At 37.8% G+C, this 24,834-nt stretch overlaps 1 protein-coding gene across 4 annotated transcripts in view; it reads right to left on the bottom strand.

Annotated features, from left to right (window-relative positions):
• Positions 1–24,834, bottom strand: part of Ccdc171 (coiled-coil domain containing 171) — a 323,333-nt gene that overhangs the window by 54,776 nt on the left and 243,723 nt on the right. For all 4 annotated transcript variants that reach the window (XM_031377774.1, XM_031377773.1, XM_031377775.1 and 1 more), the window contains one exon: positions 18,236–18,367. In XM_031377774.1, coding sequence (XP_031233634.1) covers positions 18,236–18,367 — 132 coding nt within the window. The remainder of the gene's footprint in view (positions 1–18,235; positions 18,368–24,834) is intronic.

Here is a 24,834-nt window from a genome sequence, read left to right as displayed (position 1 = left end):
TGGTTGAGAAATATACATATAAACTATACCATACATGTCAATTTTCTCGATTTGATAGTTATCCTAAAGCTTCATGAAATATAGCACTGAGGAAACGGATAGAGGGGATACAGGAACCTCTATTGCTATCTTGGCATCTTCCTGTGACACCATAACTATTTCAAGACTAGAAATCAATCTGCAATAGTCTAATGTTTATAAAGATAATTGGTCTTCTGAGTCATAGACCTTTCTGGCTTGGGTGGTAGACTAAATGCAGAAAAGGTGTAAATTCAGTGGGGAGCTTCATGGCTTCAGTGAAAATTCTAGCCATATAAATGTTCACTGGGGTATGCAGACTTTGGGTCTGGTTAATTTCACTTTGTGGTATTTGTAAGTCTTTATAATAAAGTTTTCACTTAAAAAATAACTTGATATGGTGTTTCCCTGGTAATGCCATTTTTTTCTGTGAAAAATACACATTCAATAAACATATGTAACAATTAATGAATCACTTGCCCAGCCAAATATGTCATGTAACTTCTATCATTTCAGATATGGCTAATCTATACATACATTCATATATATATATATATATACATATATATATATATATACACACATATATATATACACACATATTTATTCATATATATATATGAATATATGTATATACACATATATATGTGTGTATATATATTTTATATGTACATATATGCATTTTGTAGATACTTAAAGCATTTTGCATGTATATATATTATATATACTGTGTATGCTTGTGTGTGTGTGTGTGTGTGTGTGTGTGTGTGTGTGTGTGTGTGTGTGAATCCAAGTTTATTTTCCTCTTTTGGTGTTTGAAATGGCCGCAAACTTGACTTGTCTCATCACTCACAATTTTCCTGGCCCCTCTTTGAATGATGTAATGTAGAGCTCTTCAGGTATGGGAAGGGCCTCCTGGGAAACCATGTTCAGCAGAGTTGCAGAATACTTTTGTAGGAGACTCTTTTAGAATGATGTTTTCTTTTTATCTTGTTTAGACTCTAAACTTTTTTCTGGCTTCAACTCAACCGTGGCATATATAAGTTAAATGTGCCAAAAATAAAACCAACTCTCTTTCAAATATGTTATTTTCGATCAGAATTGACTCAAAGCCAATTTTTAAGGCTAAGTGCAGATGCTAGATTGATGGTGATTACTGCCTTTATTATGTTGGGGGTTAACATAATGGAGTACTAAAGGGATAATGACATATAGGGAAGAAATCTCATGTTGGCTTCCTACATAAGTACAGAGCAGGGATGAAGGCATAACTGAAGACTTGGAAAAAAGTGTCCCTATTAGAAACCATTGTAATGGACACAAAGCCATGAAAACCATCAATAATCTTGGAAAAATTCATAGTAGTGTGTTTCTCGGAGGATACTGCCAGATCAATAGCAGCCACAATACAACAGTAATAATGAATTACCTTGCTTTGGGAACTTAAAACTTTAGGTATCTACAAAATGCTTATTACATAATAAATAATAGCTTGCCAGTCAGCTTATTAATGTGCTGCAAAACAGAACGTGATAAGCTACAGATGGTGGAGCCAGCCAATGCCACAGAATTGTGACCTGTAATGAAGATACCTAACTTTATTCCTTTAGCTCTCAAAATAGTCATAGTCACCATTTTTAAGCCCCTGCTACACTCTGACAGCATTAGGCATTTTACAGCAAAGACAAAGTTGTTTGGGATCCCACCAACATGTGGATAAGAAACACTGTAAAAGGGTATGAGGAGTTTTATTCCATTATGATTCAGGTAGTTAAACCTCATTCAAATGTCAAAATCATAACACACTATGGTAATAATATAGGAATGCCACGCAAACTTGTAACAACTGAAAGTCTGTGCCTTGGAGATCAGACACTTTGTTCTCTAATTCCTACTAAGTAGTGTAGACCTGTGTAGGATGATTTACACTACTCACTCACAGAGACCTTCCTGAACACAGCCTGCTTACTGTGAAAGCATGTATAATCCCTATCTGTACACCAGCTTTGAATACCTATGATAAGGTGGTAAAAATGAGGGGCTTTAAGTCAGCCAAGGCCCTGCTAACCTGGGCATCCTTGGGAGACATGCGATAAGCAAATAGATTATTGCTCAGTAGAAAAGTAAGTCAGGGTGAGGGGAACACATTGTAGAAGGAGAAGAAAGGCTGCTTCCCTCAATGATGAGAGAAGGCTTCCAGAGTTAATCGTGAAGCAAGACATTAATGGAAGAATGGAGGCTCATGAAGCTTTGGGGTGAAGGCATACATACAAAGTAAAGGGGCAGCCAGCACGAGCCTATGACCCTGGACTCGTGTTCAAGTCAGAGCCCGAAAGCCAGTGTTGCTCTACGTCAGTGAATGACACAGGAGCCCAGTGGCCCAGCTCACAAGGAGCCCAAGACCAACCAGACAAGTGTGGGCTGTAAAGGCAGCAAGCGGCGTTCAGCTGTACGCAGACATGAGCAGCAAGCTTAGATTTGCACAAGCAGGGGAAAGAGGCCCATGGTATAATTTTATACTGAAATTAGATGGATAGAATACTAATAGAGTATACTATGTCCTCAAAAGAAAAAATATCTACTTTAAAAGAAAATCCACTTTGACAGAGGAGTCAAAGCAAGGCCTGTGACACATCTAGGCACTTTCCATCTTTTTGCTTCCCAAATATTCCCAGGGTACATGTTGGTGATTGATGTTTCCCAGGGTTGTGTCCATTTGCTCCTCATAGAAGACTGTTGACTCTGGGGTTTCTTTTACCTTATCCTCACAATATGCTCATTCATTCTAAGCCATCCCATCCAGAGATCCATTACCATGGGCTAGAGAGGAAGTTCCCTACAAACTTGTTCAGCCTAAAATTAAGAACGTATAATGTTATATGGTTCATCATTATAGAGTTAATGGATCTGAGTTTCATAGTAATGCCAACTATTTTCAAGGTGCCAACTTGGTGCCTTTAATAAATATCTGTGCTTTAATCAAGAATATTTTATTTTGCAGAAATCTCTGCAAACTCAACACTGTGATACCCAGAACTTCTATGTGCCTCTTTGATAATTCTTGCATAGCTCTTTCTTCTGAATTGAAACACTGCTCCATTAGAGGGGACACTGAGAAGAGTCAAGAAGCAAATGAAACTTACAATGCTCACAAAGTTCCTGAAACTTACAAGGTTCACAAGGCCCCTCTTGGAGGTTATTTAAGCAATGGCAGTTGTTGGGAGTAGAGGAAAATAAAGCTGTCTTCAATGATGCAGTTTTTGTGATTTGCCACTCATGTTGGGGTGGGCTTTTCACTGATATGGCTACGCTGGAGTCATCTATGACCTGAAAGTAACCCCTTACCAAGATTCCGATAAAATTCAAAACTCTTTCTTCTAGCTATTTAGAAATAAATTTTACACATTAATATTTTGGTATAGGGACCTACTGGCTCTAAGGTATCTTTAATCCCAAGAAATTTACTTTCTGTACACTATGAAAGAAAAAACACTGTAAGAGTGCTATGAAATTCCATATAAGTTCTTGATAGGCAGGATGGCAAGAGTTTAACCAACAAGAACACAGTAGTTCAGTGGAGACTGAGTCTGTTCTAGTCTGAGTTCCCTTCCTACAATGCCTCATCCAATGTCCTTACAGTCAGCATACTCCATAGTTCAGGAGTTCTCAGAGTTTGGGAATATGAGAATATACCACATAGTAAATAATACATATCAGGAAATAGGGCAGCACTGTCAATGAAAAACTCTGAAGCCTGGCCAGCATTAGTTTTGGAGCAAAATCTGAAAAGGGATAATCTAAATATCTTTATTGTCATATTTTATCTAGTATAATTATTCAGATATTTTTGCCCATATAGTTTTGAGAGTATCTGACACATAGAATTTTTGATGTGAGGTTATAGGCCTGAGTGATGAAAATAACTCATCTTTAAAAATATACATATCAATTGGACTTGATATACATAACCTTTTTTACTGGAGTGCATTTCAGAAGAATATATGCAAATTCACATATGAAGCAAAAGGATTGTACTAAATCACTTACTAATTCATGATTAAATAGCTTAATGATATTTACCTAGTTTTAAATGAGCATAAATAAACAAATAAGGTCTTACCGTCAAGTTCTAGACAGCAACCAATAGTACTGTTGATAGCTTATAATGTTTGAGAGGCCTATGGGGCCCCATTGGCCAACAACTCAAACTGAGGTAACTCATTCCTGGTACTGAGGGGTATTTTATTGGTAACATACGACATGTACTTGGGTTTGCCCCCTCTCACCTCTAAAAGGTAAGTCCATTTAAACTACACACACACACACACACACACACACACACACACACAAACACACAAGTTTTCATAAGGCTTTTTCAAAAGGCCTGTAGTGTTACTTATCCCTCCTCTACTTATATGTGAGTCACAAAACATTGATGAATCTAGCTTGTACTAAACTGGAAGTTTCATTCCTATGGACTAGCTTTTATTGTCCTGGAAGGTGCTATGAACACTACCAGAGGAAAAAAGCAATCCGTCTTACTCAGCTATGAATCCTGCCTGGCAAGATAGAGCTACTAGGGCAATAGTAGCATGAATGTTACCAGAGTGACCAATCACTTTTTAAACTAGGATTTAAGGCATGCCACGTGAGACAGAACCTAGCACTGGCAATATGCCCAAGAGCCTGCCAGCTAGAAAAGTCAAAGGCCCTAGGGGGAAGCATACTGCTCTTACTCTGCTAAATGGACACAGTAATAACTCCTAATTTCTTACTGTGACAGTCGCAGATCAGTGAATTGCTGAAACTTAATCACCTCTTTTTGCAGTAGATAGTAATTAAACATAGAATCCCACAGTGGCCAATAGGCAAAGAATAAGAAACAATAGAATACTCAGTCCTAAGTAGACATCCCTCTCCTCAAGATATGGGGATTGAAGTGGAAAGAGGGCAGAAAGATTATTATGGGCCAAAGGTAGTGGATGACTTCAAAGATTATATACACACGTATATACTTATGTATATACACATATACACATATGTATGTGTTGTTGGTATTGGTGTTATTTTTGAAGAAACTTAAGAAACCAATTTATTAAAAAATATTTTTTACTTTTACTTTTAAAATAAATGGATAAAATGTATGAACATGTGGGTATATTTGTGTGTGTGCACACCCATATGGAGGACAGAAGGCAGCCTTGGACATCACATCAAAGGAACAATTTTAAAATAGAGGAGCTATTAGCCTAGAGCTCAGAAATTGTCTAGGTCTGATGACAAACTAGCCCCAGGGGTCCTTCTGTCACCAGCACTGGGATTACAAGTATATGCCACTGCATTTGGGTTTTACCATGAACTCTGAGGATCAAACCCAGTCCTCATGCTGGCTCAGCAACCATTTTCACAATTCATCTCCTTCTCCTGTCCCCAGTTCTCCTGATGACTGCAATTCTGATCCTTGAAAGGTGAAATCTCAACTTATTTTTACTTTGCATTTCTCTGGGTGCTAAAAAAGTTGAACAAATGTGTGTTGGCTATTTGTATTTCGAGTGCTGTCCACTACATTGGTCAATTTAATGGGCTGTTTTGGTTTCTGTTGTTTAGGTTTTTTATTTCTTTGTATATTCTAGATTACTCTTACAATGTGTATATAACTAGAAAATATTTTCTTTCATTATGCCAGATGTCTCTTCATTCACTTAACTCTTTCCTTTGCTGTATAGAAGCCTTTTAATTTCATGAGGTCCCACTTATCAGTTGTGGACCTTATTTCCTGAGCAACCATAGTACCATGCATAACGTCCTAATCAAGGCCTTTCCCTAACATCTCTCATACTAAGATTGTTGATCCATTTGAGCTGTTATGTTGCTTTTTTTGTTTTTGCTTTTTTGGGTTTGGGGGGTTGTTTTGTTTTGTTTTGTTTTTGTACAGAGAGATGGATACAATACACTGTCATTCAGTTACACAAAGATATCCAGTTTTCCCAGAACTATGTGTTAAAGAGGCTGTCCTACCTCCAGTGTGTGGGGTAGGCACCTTGGTTAAAAATCAAGTAGCTATAGTTGTATGGAGCAGTTCCATTAGTCAATCTGATGACCTGTGTGACTATTTTTGTGCTACTACCATGCTGACTTTGTTATTATGTCTTGTTCTGTAGTATAATTTGAAGTCAGATGTGGTCATACATCTATCATGCTTCCCCCCACCCCTTAGGATTAGTTTGTCTACCAGGATCTTTTTTGCTTCTATATGAGGTTTTCTATTTCTCTAAGGAAATAGCATTAGCATTTTAAAAACTTACTTTTATTATTTTTCACTATGTATAGATGTGTGTGTGTGTGCACGCATGCATACACAAACATACATAAATGAAGCCAGATGTATCATATCCCATAAACTTGTAACTATAGATGGTAGTACGTCGCCTTACATGAGTGCTGGCAACTGAACTCAGGGGCTCTTAACCACTGATCCATCTCTCCAGACTTAAAAAAAAAAACAACTTTTTTAAAATTTTTGAAACATAGATTGTCTATATAGCCTCTTGCTAGCCTAGTATTCACTATGTAAACAAAGCACAGAGCTCTACCTAGATCTGCCTCCCAAATGCTGGGATAGGTATGCTACCACATACGGCAATAACATTGGAGTTTTGATAGAGATTAAGTTTATAAAGCACACATTTGCACAATGCTTCTAGTCCATAAACATGGTAGCCTTTCCATCTTCTAGTGTCTTCAATTTCTTCATTTGAAATCTTTTATTGTGAGGTCTTTCCACTGCCTTGGTTAAATTTCCTCCATGGAATTTTTTAGTCAGTTTCGAACAAGATTCTTTTCCTAATTCCTTCCTCAGCATGCATGCTAATGGTATTCATGAAGGCTACTTGATTTCTGTATGTTAATGTCCTATTGTGTCACTTTGATTGAAGTTGTTGGCCAGTCCAATGGTGGAATTAGAGAAAGGACTGAAGGAGCTGAATGGGTTTGCAACCCATAGGAAGAACAACAATATCGACCACCCAGAACTCCCAGAGCTCCCAGGGACTAAGCCATCAACCAAAGAATACACATGGAGGGACCAATGGCTCCAGCCGCATATGTAGCAGAGGATGGCCTTGTCAGGCATTAATGAGAGAAGAGGCCCTTGGTCCTGTGAAGACTCAATGCTCCAGTGTAGGAGAATGCAAAGGCAGGGAGGCAGGAGTGGGAGGGTGAGTAGGGGAATATCCTCATAGAAGCAGAGGGAGGGGGCATGGGATAGAAGGTTTCAGGGGGACCGGGAAAGGGGATAACATTTGAAATGTAAATAAAAAAATATCCAATAAAAAAAGAAGAAGAAAAACCAAGTGTGTTCTGGGTCTCATGTGACACAGAATCATATCATCTACATATAATGATACTTTGATTTCTTCTTGCCTATCTGTATCCCTGTTTCCTTCTCTTATCTTATTGCTGTGTCTATGAGGTCAATACTATATTGAGCATGAATAGAAAATAGAGACCTTTGTCTTGTTCCTAATTTAATGGAAATGCTTTGAGGTTTTTCCCCATTTTAAATGATAATGGCTCCTGCCTTCTTGCATATAGCCTTTATTCAGATGAGATGTGTTCCTTCTATTCTTAAATCAATTTTGTAATTTTTTTGATAATATTCATCCTGAGAGTTGTGAGGAACATTGTGGAATTTGATTTTCATCAAACCTGGTGATTAGTTAGTTATACTGAACAATATTTCTTATACATCTATTATCCACTATATGTGTTCTCTAGGGAAATATACATCCAGACCTTTGGACATGTTTAAATTGAGTTACCAGGTTTTGTGCTACACAGTTATACATGCTTCTTATATACTGTAAACATTAATGTCCCATTATATAGAGGTTTATATTTTCTCCCATTACATATGTTGCCTTTTCATTTTGTTGATCGCTAGCCTTGCAGAATCTTTTAAAGATTCATTATTTTACAAATGAATCTTTAAAATCCAGTATTTGTAATTATTTTATAATTAGCATCTTGGGGTAACCAGAAAGTTGAGGATAAGTAGAGGAATTTTAATTTGGCAATATGATTGCTGTGACAAGGGATCACATCCAAAGATGTGATCCAGATGAATATAGACACGTCCTGGATTAAAGTATGATCTGGCTGGAATATAGATACGCCCTTAGTACACACTTCTAATCCCAATGTAGGTAAAGTTAGTTTGTAGAAGGGAGCAGTAATGTTTGAAAGTTATATTTAATTTAAAGGCATACAAAGTGATGAATCAGAGAAAGATTTGGCAGAATGAGATAGGGTATGCACAACTTTTATGAGAACAGGAGAGGGAATAAAGAGAGAGAGGAGGGGTCAGTTTTACAGAGACAGGCTGCAGGTGAAGACAGAAGAGCCAGAGAATGAGAAGAAGCCAGAAGACTAGAACAGATTGCCAGAGTTAGTTTGAGGCCAAGCAGAGCATTTCAGTCAGAAGATGAGAGAAGCCAGTTTAAATCCGTCAGCTTGGAGAGGCATTTGAGCCAAAACGGCTGAGCTGAACTAGCCAGCCAGAGCTCAGAATGAGCTAGAAATGGTGATCTTATTCAGCAATAAGTCTCCAAGACAATTACATCTGGCAAATAAAAGTGACATTTACAAGGAGACAAAGTCTTTCATAAAAGAAGTCTAGTGAATGGGAATGCTAGAACTGTACTATCAGAATGTTACAACCTCTAGTGAAAGAGTCTAAACAACTATGGGCAAAAGCTTCTGAACTCATTTAGGTTAGATATCTAAAGGAATGCTTTGTGAAAGGGATTAGAATACCTGGACATAATTAAGAATCTTAATAGTAAAAGAGAGATGTGCAAACAGGCATATCTACCATTTGAAGTGATGCAACAGGAAGTTCATGATATCACCATACAAAGTATTTCTCTAAAATATTAAAACTCAAAAAACAAAAGTTTTGAAACATCCCCCCCTCTCTTTCATGTATCTCTAGCTGGCATTGAACTCAATAAGTAGCCAAAAATGACCTCAAACTGCTCACTCTCCTGTGTCCAACTCCTGGGTGCCAGGATTCCAGGCCTGTACCATCATAGATGGTTTATACAGTACTAGAGGTAGACCTCAAAATTTTGTACTTTCTAGACAAGCAGTCTACCAACATCTACCCAAAAATGCATCTGTTCTCATTTAAATTTATTTCAAGTATTTGTTTTTTATCACAGCACAGAACGTCTGACACAGAACATTGTAGAAGACACAAAGGTCTCAGGAATCAGCCATGTGTTAGTTATATAACAAGAGAAATATTGCTTCTCCTATCTCAGCCTCTTTATTAGTAGTATTGTTTTTACACTATACTATGATTTTCAGAATAGCTCATATATTTCAAAAGTATTTATATACCCAAAAGAAACATAGATGATTATAAATTTTAAGAAATATGACAAAAAGATATTGTAGGTATTAAAGGGGGGTCTCTGGGAAGAGTTGGGGTACAAAAGGGAAACAAGAATGTGATTTAATTCTATTTACTTAAAATATGTTTTTAAATGTTAACAAGTTCAGATAAATTGAAATCATGTAACTTTTCTCATCATAATGCAATAAAAGTTAAAAAAAAGAGTTCACAGGGAGCAGAGGGAAGAATTGAGGGTGGATATGCTTAAAATACATTGCGTATTTGTATGAAATTATCAAAGAATAAACTTTAAAAGATTCATTATATATTATATGAGTATTTAGCTCGATACATGTATATGTGTGTGTGTGTATGTATGTATGTATATGTGTATGTGTACCAGATGTATGCCTGTGAATGTCAGAAGAAGGAGCCAGATCCCCTAAAACTGGAGTTATAGGCAGCTGTGAGTTGCCGTGTAGATGCTATGAACTAAACCCAGGGTCCTCTTCAAGAACAGTAAATGCTCTTAACCATTGAGCCTTCTCTCCAGCCCCTAGGAAGCCTTTTTCTTTGATTGAGTCCCACTTATTTATTTTCACACTTGTTGCCTATGCTCTTGCAACATTCTCAAACATAACTACATGGTCTAGTGTCAAGGAGGTTTTCTACTTTTTTTTCTAAAACTTTTCCTCTAGAGTTTTAAAGTTTAATGTAGGTGACTGTTTCGGGTTGATATTTCCTATGGCGTAAGACAAAGGTCCATTTTATTCTTTACTCTTTTGCATGCATTTGTGGGTGCATAAGCACAAGGAGGTGGCAGGGGTCCACTTGCTTCTGCCTTTCCAGGGCTGGGATAACAAGTGTGTAGCTTCAAGCCCAGCTCTTTGATGTGGATCAGATGCAGGTCCTCTCGCAAGCACTTTACCAGCTGAGCTCTCAGCTCCAATTTTATTCTTTTGTGTGTATGTATTCAAAATAACTATTTAAGCCCTGATTCTGGCAACTCCATGCTTAATGAGTGAAGAGAGAAAGGTTTACAAATATGGGAAGATTCAGGATCATGTTTAGTTTTTCTCTTCAGTTCAAATATATATATATATATATATATATATATATACATATATATATATGTATATATATGTATAATAACATGTTCAAATATATTTAAGAGCTATACCCTGCTTCAGAAAACTTAAGGCGTCTGTGGAATTGCTAGGAAGATGGCTTCCGTGTGGAGCCTTAGACCGAGTGATTTACTGCACCTCCCTCCACTCTTAAGTTGCATATTCATTGCTGTATTTCCTCTAACTGCTGTCACTTAAATTGTCATGGAGAATAGGGCAAATCAGGGTCAGTTTATATAAGCGCCATCAATCTGAAGAACTTCATCAGTCTTTATTTCAAGGCATTATGCAAAGAAAACTGACATTAAGAGAGTCTTAACTGACAGCAAATGAAATCAATCAGCAAATCACTAAGCCATAATAAACTCACTCAATTTGCAGATAACCCTTCCTGTTCCAGGTCTTCACCTAGGCAGTCCATCAAACGGGAAGATAAAATGAAGAGCAATTCTGGTTGCAGCACTCGAGAGTTCAAGCGCTCATGGCCTTCAGTCTCTTAATAATAGGCCACAAAAGGTGTTAGCTGGTAAGGTTACACTTGTACTTAAAATTGGCTTCAGAAATGAGAGGGGAAAAAAGAGAAAAGGCTAGAGTTTAGGGTTTAGTTTTGGGCTTTTTACATTAATGGCAAGAATGGCATCCTTCCTTCGTCTCTCTGTCAGAACTGCCTACAATTCAAAAGTGCAGCGTAAAAAAAAATAAAAATAAAAATAAAAATCTGTGCCTTTTATTTTGTCCTTTTTCTTCCTGGCTAAGTGCATATCAAATATTTCACACACAGAAAAGTATAGCCACTGTTCCACAAAACTGGAATGCAAAATCCAAACAAAAAAATGTAAATCACGCACACAGCAATAATTAAGGAGGGTTAAAAGGATATATGGAAAGAGTGATGGTGGCTGTAAATCTCATAATAAAGACAGACGTGTGCTCTGAGCATTTCCAGCTACATCTTGGCAATGACTTTAGAGGACACCAGAGTGAAACATTGCAGTTACTGAATATTTTATCTTTTAAAGGTGCACGTGAACGTATTCTCCATCGAAAACCACCAATAATCAAATCACTAAAATATTCCTCAGTGTACTCAGGTCACTGTTCCTGACTCAGACCTTTACCAGCTCAATCCACCTTAGGCTCTGTTCACGCGGCACTCCCTGATGTGGAAACACTTTCATGTGCACATCATCCCATCCATCTTCCCACAGCCCTGCAAGCCAAAGCAAGACAGGCTTCATCACCTTTCGAGAGGGCGAGTGGAAGCTCAGTGATGCTCATGGACTCGCCAGGGTGGTCAAGTCACAGAGCCAGGACTGTGATCCAGGCATTCTGACTCTCCACATGATCTCTCTAATTCCTTGATGCCCTGCTCCCTAGAAAATGGGATTATTCTGTCCTTTCCAAATGCCATGATGTCATGAACCTACCTACCATCCTAATCAACGTAACGTTGTAGCATATTCAGTGATAAGCAAGAGACTGCAGCCTCTTGGCTGCCTGTTCCCACAGTCTGGTTTGTCTGCTTGTGTCAGATAAGAACATTGTAGCCATAGTTGGACACTGGGGCATCTTATACTTGACCCAGGAACATAAACCAAATGTTAAAGAAAGCCATTTCAGACATGTCAAATGATCCTCAAAGTCACCCAAGATGGACTAGAATGGTAATCCACTGCACAGAAGAAGAAAGCGAGATTCTGGAAGAAGGAAGCACTAAGAACTCTGGGAAACGGCTGTGCAACAGAAGCCCAACCAAGAACAATCACCACATTTACTCTTTCCAAAGGATAAAGCTCTGCCCCATGAAAAGGACAGTGGTTGAACATACCAGTGAAAATTCCTCTTACATGGAACCTGTGTTCAGAAAGGAGGCTTTCGCCAGCCCCACAGCAGGGCACAGAGCCTCCTCACATTTCCTCTCATGTACCTACTCTGCTTAGATTTCAATTTCTTCTTAATTATTTTTTCTTTAAAAAAAGAAATTACACAATTAGAAAGATTACTTTGTAAATCACACCCATTTTAAAGCAATCCTAGCATTCCGCAGTGTTAGTTCGGGGCACTGATAGCAGACCATTCGCTCCCACGGATGACACCATTCAGGAAGTACATGCACACCAAGCACAGCAGAACTATGGGAGCCTGCAAAACTGCAGCAGAAGCTACAGCAAGACCATTCTTTGCTCTCATGTGCCATTTTTTTCTCTTTCAAAAGATAAGGACAGATGAAATGTCTCAGTGGGGGTGTAGAGGATTAAACCTCTGATCTGAACAACCACCCATACAGTTAGGAGCAAAATATCACATGCATTAAATATTTCTTAAAGCATAAACTGAGCAGTATTTAACAAATAGTTTCTGGTTAGTAGTGTGCAAGACTACATTGTATCGGTGGAGTTAAAGAAAGGTACCTTCTCATAACAAGTCATTTGAAATGAAACAGAGAAACTAAAGGAAAGGGGTAACATTATCTTGTAAAACTTGTATGTAGAAACAAAAAAGGTAACTAACTGTTTCTGGGTTAAAAATAGTGCCACAAAATAGTATGCATGCCCTTGTTATGATTTACATATGGAAATGCAATATATATGTGTGTGTGTGTGTGTGATACTTGTTTATGAGTTTGTATTTATGGCTAAAATAACAAGAAAGGCATAAAGGTTAACTCTGGCTGTCGGGATGCCAAATTTCAGATGATCACAATTTTCTTTCAGATTCATTGGGGTGTAATTTTTGTCAGGATCATGTATAGCTGATTGTTTTAAAAACTCAGTGTTTAATGTTAGCAAATTTTCTAACAAATTATGTTATTTGGGACAAATGTCACTATATAATCAGGCATATAATACTGTTATAAGATTACAATGTATGTTACAAAACTAATGAACCAGAGGGATAAAATGTTTAATCCGAAATATTTTTATTTTAAAAAGTAGTGCTTATTATATTTAACATAATTTTCACTCAGCGTGGCTCGTTTTCATGTTTAAAAAGGTAATAGCTCTCTGAAAATTCATGTATGCAGATGGGATGACATGAAAAGAAAAGTATCAAGATGGCTCAGTCTTATAAATGAAATTGTCTAACATCTCTTAATTTCTAAGAATGCCAAAAACACAGAAGTTTCTTGCAGAGCAATTAGTAGGCTGCGGCACGAACAGCGTCAAGAGAACCCATGGGAAGCCTACCACAGATAACTGCAGCTAGTTTATTCTCTGGCAGGTTAGGTCCGGATGCCATTCATTTCACCCTTCTTCAAATAAAAAATTAAAATGTTTCCTTCAGAATGTCCTTTATCAATATCAATCTAAAAAATATCTCAAAGGAATGTAAAAATAATGGTACCCTGAAAGTCATGAGCAAAAGCCCTGTGAGTAAGGCCTGCCACAGCATTAAGGCTGTATTGTTTGAAAAATCTTTATAAATAAGAGGTTTCAAATGAAGACCCTCTAATGAAGTACTCATAAACACATATTTATGAAATGTACTACATTTCCAGAGGTAGTCATTATACATTAAGTCTTAAAACAGTTTCATTACACAGACTGAAAGATTCTCATTTTTTGTACAGTATGAGCCTAGACATAAGACATGAGAACCAAGTCATTTAGGAGCATGCACAACTGTGACAAAAGCCGAGTCCTGGTGACCCTGGCAAGCGTCTGAAACTCCTTCACCCATGTGTACTGTGAGCTTCCTGGACTCTGAGCTCTGAGGCTGCAGCCATCAACAAGGCTAAGCTCCTCGGCTCTTGAAGCTTTCGTGTTTGTGGAGATCTGACAAATCGTCCATAATTACAATATCTGTTACTAACCAGTAGCGGCAGTGGATGAGCCTACTTAGTCATCATACTAACACGGAGTTGGGAACGCCTACTCTTCTTTCGGGGGTGTGAAGAGACCAAAATAGAAAAGTCATGAAACGTATTTAGTTAGCCCTCCTCTATGTTTTCTACACAAATGAAGTTGCATTTTATAGAAAGATCCTACTTTTATTCTTTCTCTCTTTTTGTCATCTTAAAGTACAAACACAAACATGCTGGTGAATCATGCTTTGCAGAAAGTAAAGGGCATGTATGACTAAGAGAATGCACTGGTGCTCCTACTCAGCAGACGTCTGGTCTATTAACATCTTCCTTCCTCTCGATGGACTTTAGTTCAGCCCCTTGTAAAACAGAACCCATTGCGTGGGGGCAGCACACTGAGACAGAGGGTAGTAAGAATTAGACAGAAGCAGAGAGCTAGCCACTCACAGACCCTGAAGAGATTCAGTGAGGCTATCACACAGCAAACACTTCATCACATGTCAGCTACTGTTGGTGTTTAATGTGTCTGTCTGTTTCTTATCACTGAATGGTAATGGATACAAATGTTTACTGGTCACTTGTCAATATTTGCTAGATATTACCAGCATTACAGATCAAAGTTACTTTAAAGACATATTTGGGAGTGTAAGATGATAAAGATCAGGTATTGCCTTCATATAGTATGAGCAGAATATTCTCACCACCGGGTCCTCTGCATGCAAGCTGGCCATTTCAGTTAAAGCTTTGGTCTGGATGGTTTAATTTTTCTCAGCATTACAGTAAAAGCTTGAAAGGCTATTAAGTGGAATATGAAAACATAGTCTTAAACTTGCCATAGGCTCCACTGAGGCCATGACCCCCCCTAGAAAATCATCTGGCATAAAGAATAAACAGGAAGTTAAGGCAGACTGTACTCGGTAACGTACTTAAAGCTCTGGAAGGAACTATGAGGACAGGATCCTAAGGAAACGTTCCTCGAAATGAAACATATAAACACCTTCTGGCAGTGAAAGGAGTGCCTGTTGTCCCCACCCTCCTGGGCTTCAGCTGGATGGGATAAAGTCAGCAAGCCCTGCCTGCTTTCTCCACATGCTCTCTGTTCACTGCCTCATTCATTCCTGTTACAGACCTGGAAAACCGCTACATCCCACTTTGTATAACAGAAACCGGGGTAACAAAGCTAGCATTTCTACACTGGTACATCAAAAATATACCTGTGTTCTCAATTTTTTTTCTAGCACTGTTCACAAAAGTGAAGGTACAGAGTCAACTTAGGGTTCCACAGCAAATAAGTGGATCAACCATAGAGTTTATATACATGGTAGAATATTGTTAGCCAATAAAATGCAATATCCTATCAATAATAACATTCATAAAATAAAAGGGTTAATGTCCTGGCAACACAGATGAACTGGGAGGACATTATGTTCAGTGAAGTAAGTCAGGCACAGTCAACCAAAGTCTTGTGTTTTCATTCATGTGTGGAAGTTAAATGAGATGCTTTCAGTGGAGAGAGAATACTGATTTTTGCCAGACCTGGGAAGTTAAGAGTTCTGTAGCATGGGGCAGCGGATATACTTTCTAGAAGTTTGCTACGTATGCCCAAGTCACTAGAAGAAATGATTCTGATGTTCTCAACACAAGCAGTAGTGTCTGAGATGATGACATGCTCCTAATTGCCCTGATTTGATCACTTCTTACTGCTACTTATTACATATATGCATGAAAATATTATACTCCACAAGTATACACAATTACTGTATGCCAATTTACAAATTTTTAAAACTCTGAATCCCTAAAAATATGAAACTATAGTGAGCACGCACATTATTCTGTACAAAGTTGAAAGTACATTTTTCGTATTATTTGATGATTGAACGGAAACACGTATGTGTGAATTTGTCTATGATATAGCATAAAGTGCAGCCCATACAGATGTATAATGATTATCTTCTAAATGCTATAAAAATGTAAGTTTCCAAGTTTTGCTCTTATCAGTTAACACAGGCTGTTTAACTCCTCACTGTCAGACTGGCCGCTTTGGCTTTGCAGTCAGCTACGTTGAGACTTAGGTCTGTTCTATCATCTACTAGATTTTGATCTGTGGAGAATTACCTGCTGTGGTTGTTGTTTTCCAACTTTAAAATGGAGAGACTGCCACTTGTTTGACAGTTCCATTAGAGAGCGGTGTGAGTTGACAGGGTCTGGTACTGGAAAGTTTGAACTGGAAGCTGCCAGCAGCAGCAGCGGCGGTGGCGGTGCGGCAGCAGCAGAAGCAGTGGCAGTGGCAGTGGCAGAGGCAGCAGCAGCAGTACCAATTTTATTGTTTCCTAATTTTCTAACTACCTGTTTATTACTAAACTACAATGCACCCTATGAATCTCCTCAGAAAACTTACCTCAGCATTTAGGAATATGATAACATACACAACCACTAACAGAGTTAAACAAGTCCCTGGCATTGCTCTCTTGCTAGTCCTTATATCACGACCACAGAGAATTCATGTTTTTATGCCCAAAAGTATTATTATTATTATTATTATTATTATCATTATTTTAGTAAGTTTCTTTCTAAATCAGTAAAACCTAGTTTGGGGAAAATCTTTATTTGTGATTTTTGACAAGAGGCAACCCTTGGAAGAGCAAATCAAGGTAGTCAAATAAAGGATTATTTTACACTTACTCAAAAAGTCTCAAATCATATTGTATTCATATCTGTAATAAACTTGTAAATATTGATAATCAAATTTAAAACACATTTAATCTTGTTGTAGATAATGGTAAAGCCTATAAAAGAAAATAAAAATGTTTGATGCCTAGTTATATAAATATTTTAGATTTAAAAAAAAAGCTATATATTTTTTTGTAGAGCATAACACAGGCTCTAGTAACAGGATAAATTCGGGTATAGAATATGTAAAAGTTAGCACAGATCATATGAACTAATGCTTACTTTATATAAAATTAAAATCCTACATGGTCATAAGCTGAGGAAAGGAAAACATTATTTTAAGCTTTTAAATATTAAAAGCAGGTTTTTAAAACCATTTTCCCTTTGAATACATTAGACAATCTAGAGAACTGTTAAATAAGGACAGTCTTTTATAAAGCCAGGCATCCTATGACTTCCATAATACTGATGATTTTTTTAAATGGAGGCTTTGGGCACAAAGGGAAAGATAAAGTATTTGCTGAATTTTGTATTTTCCAACTTACAATGTAATATGAACTTTAAGGAAATATGATCACAAAATGCAATGGTACTAGAACAGGATAGCTACAATATTTGAAAATGAATTCTTCTGAAAATAACTTCCTGAATTACTCTTAAAAGTTATTCAAGGCTTCATAAATTGATGTTTTGAACTTTAAAATGAAATGGCCCTGTTTGCACACTGTAGTACAATGCTCAATAAAACTAAGCATTAGGTGGTAAAGGACTCTTTAATACAAAATACAGTTGGACTCTAGGTTTTTCTAAAATTAAAATGTGAATTTTTTTAAATTAACATGATTAATTTTCAGATATCTCTCTTGAAATTCTTTATGTAAAGTGACTTATTTTAAAACAACAAAAGCAATAAATAGATATTGACTTGAAAAGATAATAGCCTAATGTCTTACCAGCTTCCACTGAGAGGAAAGTGGGTCTTTTAATATTGTACTTTGACATAAACACATACTTTTCTTTGTAAAACGCTTTTCTGCATTATTTTAATAGGCTAGTTCTGGCTTTAAAGAAACACGTTTTTGTGCTACGTGATAGAAAACATTTATTTGCATCTCATCTAAATTATTCACAATACTCCCAGGCTTTCATTCTCTTCCAGTTAGTACAATTTATTTTTCTACACATTTCAGTAGCAAACAATGTTATTTAGGCTCTAACCTGGCATGCTACAACCTCTGGCCCACCCTTGAGCCCCTCCATTGCAAAGGTCTCCAGGTGCAGTTTGGGTAGCTGCAGGGTGAAGTCATTCCTAGTTGCTGCAGTCCGTGACAGTGAGATCTGATCTCTGACCTAAAGGGGAAAAAAAAACAGCATCAATGGTAATTCCCCTTCAGACACATTAACTGGGATGAACTGGGTCCCCTTGAGCCCACTGAGTGGACTTGCATTGATCGCTGGACCTGAAATCCATGAATAAATTTAGGACTAATTGATTTTTCGTTGCAAATAAATCTCTAATTCAGAGTGCTGGGGGAGAATGTTAAGAAGAAAAAGCATCCTCCTGCCTGAAATGAAGAGGGGAGAAGAGGCACAGAAGCCCTCTGATCAAGACGCTTTGAATTATTCTCTCACAGCTCCACTCGGAAAATAGGGGCCTGGTGGCGGGGCGCGGGGGTGGGGGGTGGTACAAAATCAAAAGCATGCTGCAATCCCCTATTATCACTCTCTTAAAAGCGTGTTTAACTGACATTAGATCATGCATGTTGTACATGATAGTTACTAGGGACTGGGTTTTGAAAAGAAACTTCACTAGTACACACTCTGGAATAAGAACAAATACACTCAACACAAAAGGAGACTTCAAAATTCACAAGAACGAGGTTCGTTTGGCCCGCTCAGTCTTCCAAGACTGTTGGACTTAATTAAACTTAAGTCTTAGCAATAAATGCATGGAAACAGGCTTGGTCACAAAACCTCTAAATAAAATAACGGAAATAAAATCAGTAGCATTTGTAGTGGAGTTTAAGTATTCGGAAAGGTAAGGACACAGGCCTGTCCAGATTGTCGAATGCCCAGCTCCTGTGGGCAGTTGATATCGCACTGCCACCTTCTGGACAAACCAGCACATGCACCGCAAATACAAAGAAACGCCAGTATTCAGCCTTAGGAATTCTGCTCTCAGGTTTGCATTTAAGATAAAGTTCTCAATTTTCATCAGTCAGCTGAGTAAAAAGAGTTTTCATTATACAGAAATATTTTCTAACATTTCCTGTGTTTGAGTAGGTTTTTAAATCTTTTTTTTTTCTTTTTTCTTTTTTCTTTTTGGCTATCATACATTTAACAAATAACTATAAAACTACCTTACACTGCTTTTGGGATTTGGCTCAGTGGTTAAAGAGCTTACCATGCAGGCCTAAGGACCTGAGTTTGGATCCCCAGCACCCATGTGAAAACCAGGCACATGCTGGGGGTGGAAACAGGTGGAGCCCTGGGATGTTCTGGCCACTCAGTTCAACCAATCCAGAGAGCTCTAAGTTCAGTGGGAGATCCTAAACCCAAAAAGTAGGGGGTGGGGAGTAACAAAGGAAGATGATGCTATCAGGCCCCTGTGCAAAAACAAGTGCACATGCAAACACACAGAGATCTCTCTCACACACACACAAACATACAAAGATCATATACACACATATGCACACAATCTAACAGCCACATGACAAGAGTTTTTATGAAGAAGCACAGAAGCACACATCAGAATGGTGTTAAGTATAAAGAATAAGGCTAACTGCCAAATGGATCCACTTATACGTCTTGTTCTGTCGGAACACCTCAGCTGTAACACTGTAGCTCAGTCCTGTAATGCCAGCACACCAAGGCTGAGGCATGAGATCACGAGTGCCAGGCCAGCCTGGGCTACATAGCAAGCTGAACCCCAATTCAATCAATCAATCAATCAATCAATCAATCAATCAATCAGACAATGAAATAAATAAACTGTCCATTTTTCTATTCTACTTTGGCAACCTGTAAAGTTGTTATAATTATTTACTACTATATAAAATCAGTTAGATGCGAAATATAGACATCTTATGAATTGTTATATACTATAGGGTTGTTTTTTTCTTACACCAGCAAACACCCATAAACAAAGACATCTTTAATTGTTCGTGCTAATATATGGGTAGAAATAAGACTCCCTGTTTTCCCAAGCTAGTCCTGAGATTGTTCTGTCAGTCAGTGAGCGCGAGAGGAAGTTCAGCAAACATGGTAGGGAATGTCTCACAGAAGCGTGGGCACTCTGTGCTCCCTGCAGGTCTCACTCATGGTGAGTGCTTTATTTCTAACAGTACTTTCCAGTCTTCTGTTGGGATGAAAACTCGACGGCACAAAGTAAACTACATTGTACAAGTACCACTGCTTCCAGTTGTAACCTTCCTCCTTTCCTGTCACCAGTGATCGCTCAGATAAAAGAAAACATTAATGTGGATTAAGGTACTGAGAATTTATCAACATCAAACCACTGGTGTTTTGCCTTCTACCCTTCTGAACCATAGTCAATAGATCTAAATATTTTACTGCACCCTGGCCAATTCATTGTTTGATGTTTAAAAACTCACCCAGAATCAAAGAAAATTTATTAAATTTGAGCCCCCAAATGAGATACTATTAGCTTTGAAAGTCAGGTTTAACTGTGGTATTGATGATTCTCTTTTTTCTGTGACAAAATTCACTAGGGGATTCCTGGATGTCAAAGTACAAAAGCAGATTGCTAATACGGGCATGGAGGGGGAACAGCTCAAGGCAGGTGAACTGACGCCAGTGCCAGCACAGGGGCATCTTTAACTCAAGTGGCACTGGGTCCTAGCCTGCCCCCACGAAGGCTCGGCATACCATGAGCAGAGAGCCACGTCCCACATTCGCTGACAGACCCTTTCAGTGTTTAAGACGTGAATGGTTTCAGCCCCCCAGTTTGTCCTTTACTGCCTAGGTTTCACTGATCCTGAGGGTGTGCAAGCACTGTGCTTGGCCTAACTCGCCTGTGAAATGCTTGTAATTCCCTGAAAGTTGACAGTGCCACTGAGATACAGTGACCCAGGACAAATCATAGGCACTGCGTCTCAAGTAGCTCCACTACAATTCTGAAAGATTTTTTTAAATTATACTGAAACCTGGAAAGGTCTCTAAAAATGTTCTTCAAATGGCTGTAGGAAGTTTTTAGAAAAATCCTGAAAAAGGATTGTGTAGGACTGCTTTTATCTTAATGGATAAAGAAAGTAAAAATCATCAAGCTGAGGGTATATGAATAACTAGCACCAGGACAGGCAAAAGAAATAGCAGTGCTGAAAAGAAGCTGCAGTGAGGGGCAGCAAGAGAGAGAGGGACACAAGGGTGGGGGGCTGGTGGCTCAGAAAGGTGCCCCTGAGGCTGTGTGAACAGCAAGAAAGGACTCTCACCTGCTTAGGGCTCTGCTCCCCAGGGGAACAAAAAACTCAGCCCCAAGTGCCTAAGAGTCCTTTTCAATGCAAATAATGTGGAATTTCCTTAGAAACATACCCACTGGTCACAAAATTACTCTCTTCCAGAAAGAGAATCTTAAGCAAATCCCTAACTACTAAAATTTTTGAAATAAAATTAGAAAAATAAAACTATTTTTTTCTAGAAGGCATTCACTTTTTAAGTCCCTATTTTAATATAAATTGGAATATAAAAATCAGTCACATGTCCATGGATTAAATTATAATCTCAAAATGGGCAGTGGTGGTGCATGTCTTTCATCCCAGAACCTAGGAGCCAAATATGGGAGATTACTGAGTTCTGGGGTAGCCTGGTCAACAAAGCAAGTTCCAGGATAGCCAGGGATATACAGAGAAACCACGTCTCAAAAGAAAAAAAAACAAAAAAAACAAAAAACAAAAAACAAAAACAGGTAGATAGATAGATAGATAGATAGATAGATAGGTAGGTAGGTAGGTAGGTAGGTAGATAGGTATACATACATACATACATACATATATACATACATACACAGACAGACAGACAGATAGATAGATATAATTTCAAAAGCCAGTCTTGAATTCTATCTACTTCATTGACTGTGCTATGATTACAACTATAACCCTTTTCACTCTTACTAAAGGCATATAAGATGTTTTCTACTTCAAACTGCTTAGAGATTCATTTTTACTTTTAGTTAATTTAATTATTTATTTTAATTAATGCTCAGTGAATGTTTTGCATTTTATATATTACATAACATAAAACAGTGATATTTTAAGTATTTTTTAAGGTTTTTATTTCCTTTTTAAGTATATGTATTTGTGTGTCTGTACATGTGTGAGTGTAGGTGCTCAGAGTCCACAAGAAAGCATCCCACGGGGCCTCCTGACTTGGTCCTCTACAAGATCTGTATGAGCTGACCTACTGAGCTGTCTCTCCAGCTCCCAAGTGCATCAGTATGCTGAAAAAAGAATAAGAGGAAGTAGCTATGTTACTTCTGCTCTGGAATTTTAATTTTTAGCGAGAGAAATTTACTTTTTTCTCTTACTGCTGACCTTTAAAAAGTATTTCCAACAGATAAGTCATAAGGCACAAGAGACAAAGAAACCCTAAAATCTCAAGAGACTGTCATGAAAAACTGTCTCTATGTGACTGTCTTTTAAACTATTATAATAATTTGCTTCTATTCACAGCTTCATGAGACTCACAGGTCTAATCCATTTCTGCTCTTCTGGTAACTGCTAGATGCCAGCTACCACTGTGCTTTCTAACTTCCTTCTCCTCTGTCTTAATACAAAAAAACCTGATTTCTGCTAGATATTACCAACTATAGGATCGGTCATTTCTAGAAAATTACTTAGCTCATTATTTATCATACATAGCTATAAATCCTTCTGGACTCCATATACACTGTGATGGCTAGTTTTATGTCAACTTGACTCAAGCTAGAGTCATCTGAGGAAAGAGTGAAAAGAATTCTGATGGCAGGCAAGCCTATGGAATATTTGCTTGATCAATAATTGGGCGGGCTCAGTCTATTGTGGGTGGTGCTAAACCCTAGGTCCTGGGGTTTGTAAGAAAATAAACTGAGCAAGTTAAAAGGAGCAAGCCAGTAAGAAGTATTCTCCCATGGCCTCTGCTTCAGTCCCTGTCTCTGGATTCCTGCCTTGGCTTCTTTCAATGGGCTGTGACCTGGATTATGTAAGTCAAAAATCATCCCCACCCCCACCTGCCCAAGATGCTTATGTTCATGGTATCTTACCACAGTCATAGAAAGCCAAAACAAGCCAGAAAAATAAAATATTACAAATAAGAATTAAAGTAAATAAATAACAAACTAACTAAAATAGACAAGACCACACAGAGGGGAAACCAGGAAAGGGAGAGCATTTGAAATGTAAATAAAGAAAATATCTAATAAAAAAATGAAAAAAAAAAAAACATGTGAACCAGCCTGACACACGTCTTTTAATATATATATAAAGTGTCCCCTCTTTCATGTCCCCTGAGTCTCAGATCTAAGGGTTGTGTTGAGGATGTATCAGCTTTGGCTCAGCACTCTTTTAAAAAAACAAAAAAAAGATGTCTAGAGATAGTCTGCATCCTGAATGCCTGGTAAAAGAAACTAATATTAGGACTTTTTCCTCTTTTTTTAATTTATTACATTCTCTTTTTTTAATTTATCACAAAATATTTATTGGGTAATATTGGATTGCAGTATATTATGGGACTCATTTCCATCTTTTTAAATTTTTTTATTTATTTTAATTTTTATTTATTCTTAAAATCTGACTAAAACTTTATTTATTTTAATATATTATGGCCTACATTGCTTCAAAATAAACCTTTTACTACAGGATTTTCAATACACATCCACACAGCTATAATTAATCTTTAATTTTAGCATCATCCCATGTCCAAGGAAAATGTATCCTCCAGACACAGCAAGACTTATACACATATTGAACTTACAGAGTCTGTGATCGCATGCACAGGACCTGTAAAAGTTCAAATCAAACAATATCCCATTGTGGAGAAGAAGATGTGGACATGAAACCCCTTATCAAGAGGCTGTTTGTGATTGACAGCCCCTGGGAAAGGGAGAATCAGTTTTTTCTCCACAGGTTTATCAAGCATGCATCAGGGCAGGTTCCACACGCAACAGTCGGCCAACACAAAACAGAGACCATAGGTTTCTGTGTGCTTTTTGTTTTGTTGTGTTGTGTCTTGTTTTGTGTTTTGTCTTATTGGGCTTTTTAAACTTGTTTATAATGCTTTTCAAAATGTTTGTGTGTGTTTTGTGGGACTTTTTGTAATGGAGAGAGAGAGAGAACATGAAGTTTGGTGGGTACGGAGGGAAGAAGACCTGGGAAGAGTTGAAGAGGAGAAAGATGTATCATATAAAAAATTAATAGAAATAAATTAATTTTTAAAAAGTTTTGCACTAAGAAACTGAAATGGAGAATAAGTAACATCCCCTTACCCTACACTCCTCCTGCTTCATTTGTGTGTAGGTGTGTGTGTGCGAATGTGCACATGTGTGCACTCACACGTGCGTGCACTCGCACCACATACACACACACACACACACACACACACACACACACACACAGAGTTATTATTCTTAAAGAAAAGTGTGAAATACTTCCCACAATGGTCCCAGTCCCTAAACCATGATGCCCCGAGCAGCAGACTGTCCCCGACCCACCCAGACCTGCTTTCAGCCCTCAGCAGTCTCGGCAGAGGCAGGCACTCTGGTGGCACTACAGCAAGTACAGACTTTTTTTTAAAAGATTTATTTATTTAGGTTATGTATATGAGTA

The sequence above is a fragment of the Mastomys coucha genome, unplaced genomic scaffold, assembly GCF_008632895.1.
Source record: "Mastomys coucha isolate ucsf_1 unplaced genomic scaffold, UCSF_Mcou_1 pScaffold18, whole genome shotgun sequence".
Lineage (NCBI taxonomy): Eukaryota > Metazoa > Chordata > Mammalia > Rodentia > Muridae > Mastomys > Mastomys coucha.
The sequence above is the reverse complement of the archived record's forward strand: the minus strand, read 5'-3'. Positions and strand labels throughout refer to the sequence as shown.